The sequence below is a fragment of the Octopus bimaculoides genome, chromosome 1 (assembly GCF_001194135.2).
Source record: "Octopus bimaculoides isolate UCB-OBI-ISO-001 chromosome 1, ASM119413v2, whole genome shotgun sequence".
NCBI classification, from domain to species: Eukaryota; Metazoa; Mollusca; class Cephalopoda; order Octopoda; family Octopodidae; genus Octopus; species Octopus bimaculoides.
The window spans coordinates 104575555-104587239 of NC_068981.1; the positions used below are offsets into that span (position 1 = coordinate 104575555).

An 11685-nucleotide genomic window follows, 5' to 3' on the forward strand; every position below is an offset into this window, starting at 1 on the left:
ACCTAGTACAGAAAACACACAGGCCACATAGAGAACATTTCCTTCATCAGCTGCCACCATTCTAACACTGGTGTTTCGAAGAGTTAGGGCAGGACACATCGTTAAAATGGCTGTTCCCACGGACTTCAAATTAAATTTGTACCATGGAGGAATGTAGTGGCGGACAGAAAACAAGACAGGAAAACGAAACAGTGAAAATAAACAGAAAAGGCTATGCGGCCAGACGTGAAAAAATATGTATATATGTATGGCTCAGTGGTTAGGGCATTGGGCTCACAATCACGAAGTTGTGAGTTCAATTCCCTGACTGGGCCGTGTGTTGTGTTCTTGAGCAAGACACTTTATATCATGTTGCTCAAGTTCACTCATCTGTAGAAATGAGTTGCAACATCACTGGTACCAAGCTGTATTAGCTTTTACCTTTCCCTTGGATAACATCAGTGGCATGGAGAGGGAAGGCTGGTATGCAACTGCTGGTCTTCCATGAACAACCTTGTTCAGACTTGTGCCTCAGAGGGGAACTTTCTAGGTGCAATCCCATAGTCATGCATGACTGAAGAGGGTATTTACCCTTTTATATTCACACACACGCACTCACTCACTCACTCACTCACTCACTCACTCACTCACTCACTCACTCACTCACTCACTCACTCACTCACTCACTCACTCACTCACTCACTCACTCACTCACACACACACACACACACACACACACACACACACACAAAGAAAAGTAAATCATTGTTTTCCCATTACATATGTGATACATGCAGGTACGAAATGAATCAAGATGAAGTCACAGGGCTGCTAAATGTTGGCAATGCTATAGCAAAGATTGTTGTAAAGAAATATCCCATCAGAAAGAATGCATTCTTTGAGAAGAATAAATTGGAAGAAATAAATTCATATAAATACATGTTGTACATGTATTTATATGAATTTATGCTATTTCTTTCCTTTTGTTTCATTTTCAAACATGGAATGATAAAGGAAGTGAAATGCAGAGTAACATGAAAGAAGTACCAAGAAAATTACATGATATTCTAGAGAGAATAAGAATCTATATATAAAAAATCATAATACTTCAAATATATTGTGAGCATGGTTTGAAAAACTGTTGTGTGAAGAATGTTCTAAATTTATAAAGCTTTAATAATGTCCTTGTGCTATTTTTTGCTTGCTAAAAGTGATGGGGGTAGATATTAAAATAGTTTATAGCCATTAATGATAATTGAATATGTATTAAAAAATATTGATTTAGAAGCTGTGACTGAAATTAACTTAATCATATCCATAAAAAAAAAAAAAGATTTGAAATACTGTTCAAAAAATTTTCAGGCAAATCAAGAAATGAAAAATAAAATTGCTTTGTGTGTTAATATCTTAGCATGACCTCAGGTCAATAACTGAAACCAACACTTCATCCCAACTAGCTATGATTCGTAAGTGAATCAGAAAATATATTTGCATTTTTTCTTACCACTTTATGTATATATTTTCTAGGTTACAATTTAAATATTTACATATAATAGGCATGGGCATGGCTGTGTGGTAAGAAGCTTCCCAAGTACATATTTCTGGGTTCAGTTCCACTGTATGGACTGACCAAAGCCTTGTGAGAGGAGTTGGTTGACAGAAACTGAAAGAAGCCCATCGTGCGTGTGTGTATGTGTTAAGACATTACAGAATATTTGGCTATATTGACAGTTTGACAAGCAATTGCAGTGAGCAGTGAATAGGCTGTACTGTGTTGTACTTGTGGACCTGACTACACCCAGTATTGCAAGCATAAATGGATGTTAAAGCAATGATGAAGTTATTGCTTGTATGCATGAGTTCATGAAATTCCAAGAACCAATTGATATATCACAATAAAAAAGTAAACAACAGCAGTAGATTAAAAGATCATTCAGTGACCCTTAGCACATTCACATTTAAACTGGTCATATCCAGCCCAAATATTTTACTTGTTTTATGTTCAAACTAAGCAGATCTGGCCTCTGATACTGACCCTATAATGTCATTCTTAAAAATAAACAATCACATCATTGAAATCTTGAAACTGCAAGATAATACATGATTAATTGAAAGCAATGTGAATGAATAAGCAATATGATTGACTGAGTAATCCGAATGCTAAAGAGTTAAATGTTTTTTAGTACTGTAGGGTCTCTTTCAAGCAATTCAATCAGACATCTAATTATGGAATCCTCTACTATATAAAAAAAAAACAAAGAAATCTACTGATATTATTGTAACCGTGGAGCAGAAAAACTGAAATGAAGACTTTCAATGAAATTCTTAGAATATTGATTTCTAAGAAAAGTAATCATCCTAAAGTTGGAATTGTAAAAATACCAAGCTACATTGATTTCTGATATTCTTTGAAATGTTAGTTAAATATCAAGTACTACTTTTAGCTATCATTATGAAATATCATCAGTGAAAAGGGTAGAGATGGAAACTTCATATCAACAGAACGGGAAGTTAGACAATGTTTTGATACCTCAACTCTGATCTTTGTCTACTCCTTGTTTACTGATCTCAATCACTATACTACAGCCTTACTAGAACACTAAGTTCTAAGATATTTTGTTGAGTATATTTGACCAACTAACTATGGTTATTTGCATTATATAATGTGAGAAATTTAATACAAAAATATCAGGGGTAAGATTAGTGGTGAGGGTAGCATTGTACACCAGTGTAAAAGCTTACGTCCCAACCACATGGTTCTGGGTTCAGTCTCACTATATGACATCTTGGTCAAGTGTCTTCAACTATAGCTTTGAGCTGACCAAAGCCTTATGAGTGGATCTGGTAGATGGAAACTGAAAGAAGCCCATCATACACACACTGGAACTCCACCAGTTATGCCAAAGAGAGTTCCAGGTGATTCAGTCAATAGAAGAGCCTGCTCATGAAATTAATGTGAAAGTGGCTGAGCACTCCACAGATACACATACCCTTAATGTAGTTCTCAGGGAGATTCAGCATGACACAGGATGTGACAAGGCTGACCCTTTGAAATACTGGTACAACTCATTTTTGTCAGCTGAGTAGTGCATTTATATCCCTGTAACTTAGTGGTTTGGCAAAACGAGTCTGATAGAATAATTACAAGGCATAAAAAATAAGCCCTGGGGTTGATTTGTTCGACTAATAAACCTTTCAAGGCGGAGCCCCAGCATGGCCACAGGCAAATGTCTGAAACAAATAAAAGATGAAATATATTTGTAACTCTTAGGTTTCAGACAGTGGAGTTGCATTATTTTGGAGGTTGCATTGTACTTGTATAATATGGTACTCTTATCTTGTACTCAATTTATTGAGAAGGATGAGAGGTAAAATTGAATGCACATAAAAGGAGATGATTGCTACAGAACAAAATACTACAAAGCATTTTTATTCAACACACTGATCCTACCAGTATGTGTGTGTGTGTGTGTTGTACTTGTTTGGCAAATTGTGAGACTGTTGGAACTAAAGCATTTGTGCTCAACAAGGCCTATTTTAGGCATTTAAGAACACAGAAAAATTGTTCTTTTCATTTTTCATTCATTTCTTAACAGTTCAGTGTATTATGAAGTATCAAACAGTTTTATTGCATTTCTGTAACTGGTCACTGACACAATTCTACAGCATCCATTGTAAATCAGTTACTGGCAAGATTTTAGAAGCCACAAGAATTTACTTTCCTTTCTGTTCTGGTTCCTTTTTTTTCTCTCTCTTTCTATTTTTGGTATTCTTTTATTCTTTTGACTCTGGCCATGTTTAGAAACTGTCTTCAATCATATTGATCCCAATACTTATACCAGTCTGGTACTTACTTTATCAATATCAATTTGTCAAACTGCTGAGTTATGGAAAATCAAGAGACACAATCACACCTAGACCAATATTACTAATGTTTCATTGAATCAAAGAATGAGCCGATCACTAAAACTTGGAGAAATTTTCTTTCAACATTTTCTTAGTCTTTCTACTATATTACAAAGAAACTAATTCTTTCTAGAAATCTTACACTCCTTACATTTGGTAATTAACCTTAACTTCTATCATAATCTGGATGCTTGTAGTTTGACTGAAATGGTTAACACTTCTAATTCATACCTTCTACGTATTCTCTGTTTTTACTCTACAAAATCTGTATCTAGTTATAGTACAGAGGGTTTTAATGGGATTCATTGCTTGGAAAATAGCCAAAGTGATTATAAAGACCCAGCTTCAGTAAATGAGGTCATTTGAATTAAATATCTTGTCTAGTAATACATTAAAATATTTACAATAGCAAATGAACTCACATTCTCTGAATCAATTGGCCAATAATTTAAGCATTCAGCTCTCTCTCCCCCCTCTTCTCTTTCTCTCCTCCTCTCTTCTCTTTCTCCCCCCCCCCTCTCATGATATGTCAACAATATAATGTCTTTGAAACAAGAACAGATGGTTAAGGGAAGTCTGCAACTTTAAAGCAAAATTAAATAAATTCTAAAATGTAAGTTGAAGAAAGGGAAATTCTTAGAATCTTTTGAATTTATTCTTGAATCTTGCTTACATTAGCTCAGTGGTTAGAGCACTGGTCTTGTAAACCATGGATTGTGAGTTCAGTCCCCACTGAGGACTGTTAGGTTGATTTTTTTTTTGATTTTTTATTATAGGCTATGTAGTAAGAAGTTTGCTTTCCAGCTACATGATTCTGGGTTCAGTCCCACTGCATGACACCTTGGGAAGGCTAGCCAAAGTTTTGAGAGTGGATTTGGTTGATGGAAATTGAAAGGAGCTCCTTCTATGTGTGTGTGTCTTTTGTGTCTCCCCCCTCACATAAATAACTTAGTAGTTTGGCAAAAAGAGACTGTTAGAATAAGTATCAAGCTTTAAAAAAATGTAAATATTGGGGTTTATTTAGAGAAAAGTGTGTACTACACTTAACCTTTTAGTATGTTTTAGCAATTTCATTTTGAGATCATTTGTTGATAATCCTATCAATTATATATTGTGAAGTTATCTTTTCTCTACATTCTAGGTAAAAAACATAATGCAAAATACCGGCAGGTATCGCAATTTTGATCGCAGAATGACTGGGGCTAGTGTAATTGATGAAGCATTGCAAGAAGTAAGTAGTACAAACCCTTTTTTTCCTTTTTGTTTTATTCAATCATTCAAAATTCTACAACTGGTGAAAGTTTTGTGATTGTCAGCAGAATATATAAATGGAAAAATTGCACACTTTAATGAGAATTTCATTAATAATGCATACAAATCTGGATATCTTATGATAATATGGTATAAAAGTTTGTGTGCTTAAAAGAGAATCATCAGAGTTATGACAAATGCTTGCAATAATAGTTATTGTGTGTGTTTATGCATATCTTCTGCTTTGTTAGCTCTTGGGCACATGAACTTAAATATGCATTTATGTTTGCATTCATATATACATAATATACATAAGTGTGCATTTAAAAATGTTTTCTGTTGTTTCTTCAAGTAGCACCAAATAGTCTTCAATTGTCTTAGCTCAAGGTCTTTTCACTTGATGTTATCTTTGTGATTGTTCTTAATTCTTGGAAAAACTCTACTTAGAACTCATCATTATCAACATCATCATTTAGTGTCTGCTTTTTCCATGCTGGCATAAGTTAGACAGTTTGACTGGGATTGGTAAGCTGGAGAGCTGTACCAAGCTCCAGTCTAATTTGGCTTGGTTTCTACAGCGGGATGCCCTTCTCAATGCCAACCACTCTAAGAGTGTAGTGGGTTATCTTTTGCATGTCACCAGCACGGGTGCCCTTTACATGTCATCAGCACTAGCCATGACTACAATTTCACTTGGCTTGACATCTTCTCAAGCACAACAAATGTTATTCATTAGCATTGAACATCTAATTAAGAATTCTGGTTTTGTCCATGTGAATCACATGTCCAGACTATTAAAATTATGCCTTGAGGATCTTTATGGATTCTCTATAAGATTTCTTGATAACATCACCCATAAAATATATTTGTATACTAAATAATAACAAGTTTGAGGAACTCCTCCAGTTGCTTGATGATGTTCACAGAACAGGGCCTTGATTTCTCATTTGTACAATAGTGTTGTAAAGTAATGGCACTGTGCACCTTATATTTGATAATGATGGTAAGATAAATGTTCTTGAGATCTTGTAGTTCGTCATCATCATCATAATGTCTGTTTTCCATGCTGGTATTAGTTGGACGGTTCCACAGAAACTGGCAAGCCAGGAGACCCCACCTAGCTCTGGATGCCTTTCCTAATGTCACCCACTTTACAGAGTCCTGGGTACTTTTTATGTGGCACCAGCAGTGAGGTCACCAAGTAATTTGCAAGACAAAACCCTCTCAACTGAGGTGGGGAGTAGTTTCAGCTTATGTCTAAAAACTTGTTTGTAATAATTATTTATTCATTTACTTTTCATTTAGTCACATTTAAGCACAGGTATGGCTGTGTGGTAAGAAGCTTGCTTCCCAGTCACATGGTTTTGAGTTTAGTCCCACTGCATGGTATCTTGGGCAAGTATTTTCTGCTATAGTCCTGGGTTGATCAAAACCTTATGAGTGAATTTGGTAGGCAGAAACTGAAAGACGCCTACCATGTATGTGTGTGTGTGTGTGTGTGTATACACACACACACACACACACACATACATACACACTCCATTCCTTGTATTCTTATTCGCATACCCAGAAACCCTGGTTGCCTTCTGTGAAATATAAAAAGGACTTTTTTCAGTTTATCATTACTTCAGTACGAAAAAATCCACAACCTTCCATCTCAATAAACCACTATCGTCCCTGAAAGTTGTTTTTAATGTTTACTACGGTTTGCTTGAGGCTAACTTTCTTCCTACTCCTCAAATCTTGGTTCTTATATTTATATATATGTGTGTGTGTATATATATATATATATATATATATATATATATATATATATATATATATATATGTATATATATACACATGTATATTTTACTTTCTCCTTGCTTTGACATCACATGGCAGTTGTGAACAAGTATCACTGTTATGCAAGCAGTGTCCTTCACTTCCAATCTTCCTATGTCATAGGAAAACATGACTTTACTTGGAAACAGGCGATGGTTGATGAGGAGGAAGGGCATCCAAGCTGTAAAAAATTTGCCTCAACAGGTCTTGTCCAACACCTGCAAGCATGGAATAGGAGTCATTAATGATGATGATGAGGATAAGTTACTATAATCATTTATCATGACTCTGAGGATTTATCTTTAAGCACACAGACTTTTATACCATAACGTTCAAACTTGCATGGGTTGTTAATGAAAATCTCATGCCTTTTATGATCAGTTGTATAGACACACACACACACACACACACATTTAGTTGCTATCAGTCATCAATATAAATAATTTGAAACACTTCAGGAATAATATTAATATTCAGGTGGTATATTTTAAATAAAAAAGATATAAACAACTTAAAATGATGAGAAATTTTTAATGAACTATACAATCATTTTTTTCGATAGCAGAGGCATGCAAGGCATCAATCTGGCAGAATTGTTAGCATGCCAGGCAAAATGCTTAGCGGCATTTTGTCCATCTTCACATTCTGAGTTCAAATTCCACCAAGGTCAACTTGGCCTTTTGTCTTTTCTGGGTCGATAAAATAAGTACTTGTTGAGTACTGGGGCTGATGTACCATAAAGACCCATGTAATTTATGCACTTTTTTTTGCAAAAATAAAAATAAACTTTAGGGGGTGCATAAATTACATGAGTAGATCGTTTCCAGAATCTTTTTGAAATTTTTTTTTATGCAAAAAGCCGTACAAAACATAAACATTTGTATCAGAAGTTGAATCATTTAATGTCAGAATAGGTTTTTACAGAGAAAATATAATGAAGTTGACTTTTATTTATGCTAAACAGTATAATGCTTACCTTTTCTGTATAAATTTACTAAAACCGTTAAATAGTCAGCTTATTTTTGAAGTCTGATATTCATGCTGGTAAACACGGTCCGGGCCATATTTTACATTGCTTGGAGTTTCTACCTATCGCAATGGAGCACCACTGACATACATAATGATATGGATATTCCTGACCACAAAAAATGTAATAATATAGATAATCTTGATTGTATGTTTTTATTTTTGTCTGTTTATTACTAGGCACAGTTTTAAGTTTACTGTTTACGCCAGTTTCGAACATTGGTTCTATTGCCACATTCAAATGCATATCCAACATATTTAATTTCTCCTTTGCAGTAAATGATTCATAAGTTCTGCCCACACTGACAATAATGGTAATGACAAATTTTAAAGTTTGTTTGACATTTTATAAGTGTGAACAGGATTAAAATTTCAATACTCTGTATCAGAGGTTCTGATAAGAATAGGTGGAAAAGAGTTCTGTTCACATAATCAGTTTAATCAGTCACCTTCTTCTTTTGGTTAAGTAAAGTATCATCCAAGCTGATGTTTATTGGTGATTAAACTTAATTTGTAACACCTGTGCATATTTATAAGCTTTGTTTTTGTTGGTAATTCTTATCAACAACTTTTTCTGTGATCGTGCAATATGCTAAAGATCGGACATAATCTCTTGTGGGCAAGAAATGGAAATAAAGTTCATTATAAACAACACAAACACTTTGTAATTTAATAGCTTTCAATGTGATACCTGTTAAGCAGAAATTATTCTTATTTAATGAAAATTTAATAAAATCTTATCATAAGTGAAATTATGCTAAATACAACTAAATTGAAAACCTTTTACCCCTGGCTATATCGGCAATTCTGAAAACTTTTAGGTGCAAATTTTACATGAGTAGAAGCTTTTCTTAACAAATTTTAACCTGAAAATCACCTGTGTAAATTACATAGGTGCACAATTTACATGGGTTTTTACAGTAATCAACTTAGCTCAATCCCCAAATTGCTGTGCCAAAATTTGAAATCAATATGACAGGCATGTAGGCATTGATGTAAGCACACACCAACATATACACATGCACATGCAGCACACACACACTCATAATTTGTTTTTCATTCACAGGTGCTTGATTATTTAATGCGAGATTATGTATTGAGTTGGTATCGCCCTCTTAGCCTTCATGATGGGTTCATTATTAGCATTCGGAAATGTATGCAGAAGGTCATCACCACATTTGCAAGCAAGTAAGATGCCTTGAATATTTTCTTTCTCTTCAGGCTTACCAGTATATTGTTTTTATGTGTGCCAGAAGTATGCTTGTTTGGCAAGTGAAGTCACATGTTGTGGAAGCATAGAAAGCCACTTGAAAACACACACACGTTCACTTGGTATATTTTGCAAACATATTTCATTGTTGTTTTTTTGTTTAGTCTCAAGTCAACCTTAATTGAGAAGACTTATCACCAGAAGCTTTTCACATATGATTGTCTTGTCTTTTATTTTCAGACATTGTGTATTTTTTAATATTTTGTTGTTGAATGAAGGCAGTGAGCTGGCAAAATCATTAGTATGCTGGGCAAAATACTTAGTGGCATTTTGTCTATCTTTACTTTCTGGGTTCATATGCCACTGGTGTCGACTTGGCTTTTCATCCTTTCAGGATTGATAAAATACGTACCAGTTGAGCACTGGGGTTGATTTAATATGACTTAGCCCCATCCTTGAAACTGCTGGCCTTGTGCTGAAATTTGAAACCAATATTATGTTGTTCAGTCTTGTCTTAGATCTCATCTTTAAAATAGCAGGGTGGTATTTAAAGATAATTAGACTGTTTGATCTCACATGTTGAGTGACCTTGTACTTTCACTTGTCTGGCACAAATAGTATTATACCATATTAAGTATTAAATTCATTTCTCACACATCTATGAATTGGACTGCTTATTTGGAAATAGAATGGCTCAGGTAGTAGGGAGATTATGCTGCCAACACTTGGAAGTAGTGAGACCATGATTACATTTGTCTTCGAACATAGCACTTAACTTTACTGAATCCAATTTACCTTGTTGAGGAAAAAGCTACCAAACCTACCTTGAGTATTACCTGTGATCAACTAGTATCATACCCACATTATCTTGTCTACTTAACACTTTCGTTACCATATTTCTGTTGAAATGCACTGCCTTTGTTTCAATTAATTTTGGCTGGATGGTTTGACCAGAGCTGGTAAGGTCAGGGGCCACAACAGGCTCCATTGTTTTCTCTGTATCATAATATATTTTGCTTTCAAAGGTCTGTTGATTCTGATACCCATCAACCTGATGTAAAGATCTAAGTCACCAAATGCTCAGACCAAAGTGTGTGTTGGGATTTTTAGAGCTTTTTAGACAGCAGACTTTAATAAAATGATGTGGTGGAATACCATAACGGTTAACAAAATACATGAAAGGGTTTGTCTAGTTTTGATCAGTTAGAGATGTTCAAATAGAATGAACAATCTGTATTTGGGGGGGGGGGCTGTCTTAAGTTTCAGACAGTTTCACTCCAATTATCAAGGGTTCAATTACTATATTATATACTGATTTTCATTTGTAGTCTGGTGTATAAAGCTATGTCACCAAATGCTCAGCCTGTCAAAAGTGATCAGTCAATTGAATTTTTCCTGCCTAAGTCATTGTTTGACAATATCCTACTAATTAGAATATCTAACTTGGAAGAGTCTGGTCTGTTATTGTGAAAAGAAAATTGCAGATGGCATGTTATAGCATCGGTTTACCAACATTTTACTATTTAGTTGCGCTAATAATTATTGAATGCCATTTATTTGCTATGATATATTCTCTAGCCCAATGTAACCTTTTAGAATTTATGTATTTAAATCTATTTTATTTATGTATGTATTTTATATGTTATGAAGTAGTTATAAATAAGTGTAAATTTCAAACCATTATCTTGTCATGTTAAAAATTATAAGAAAAAATTCCATTGTAAGCTTGAACTGGCACTAAATTTGTTGATTCATGTTACAAAGGTTCAAAACGTGTTTACTGAGTTATTTCTAGCACTGGCACAAAGTTCCACTTTTTTTTCTGTGTGCAGGGGGGGGGGGTTGTTAAACTTGTAATAGGATGAAAGCTTCAGTCTATCTGTGTGTTTGCTTTGTACTTGGGATATAAATGCATGAATATGTACCTAGCTTAAAAAAAAATACATAATAGGGTGAATTTGTTTGAGTATGCCCTTGATGGTGGTGCCCCAGTATGGGCACAGTCCAATGACTGAAAGATGTAAAAAGTAATGGATAAATAGATAAAAGGATGCTGCTAATTACTATTAGGCAGCTCTATTGACAATTATAATGATCATTTTAACATTACTACTCAGTAATCTATATATATAAAAATGAGAATGTGTGTCTGTCTGTCTGTCTGTGTGTGTGAATCCCTAAAACTCGAGAACTACGCAACCAATTTCATTCAAATTTTACAGATGCCTTACTTAGGGTTCCAGTTGTGTTTTAGTCAAAAAAAATTTTAACTTCTTGCAGAGTTCGAGCCCACAGCAACATAATATCTCCTCCACTATTTAAGTATTACGTGTCAAAAGTGAAACAAAAACACTCATGTCAAATACTTTCACTTTAAAAATGAAACTATTCTACTAACTGAAACAATCACATTTCGATACTGTAATGACAGATACTTTCAGAGAGAGAGAGAAAGAGAGATGTATATGTATACATATAGATGTATATGT

General features: G+C 34.5%; 1 protein-coding gene across 5 annotated transcripts in view; it reads left to right on the forward strand.

Annotated features, from left to right (window-relative positions):
* Positions 1 to 11685, forward strand: part of LOC106880822 (sorting nexin-13) — a 167491-nt gene that overhangs the window by 69611 nt on the left and 86195 nt on the right. For all 5 annotated transcript variants that reach the window (XM_052968756.1, XM_052968768.1, XM_052968749.1 and 2 more), the window contains 2 exons: positions 5027 to 5116; positions 9053 to 9174. In XM_052968756.1, coding sequence (XP_052824716.1) covers positions 5027 to 5116; positions 9053 to 9174 — 212 coding nt within the window. The remainder of the gene's footprint in view (positions 1 to 5026; positions 5117 to 9052; positions 9175 to 11685) is intronic.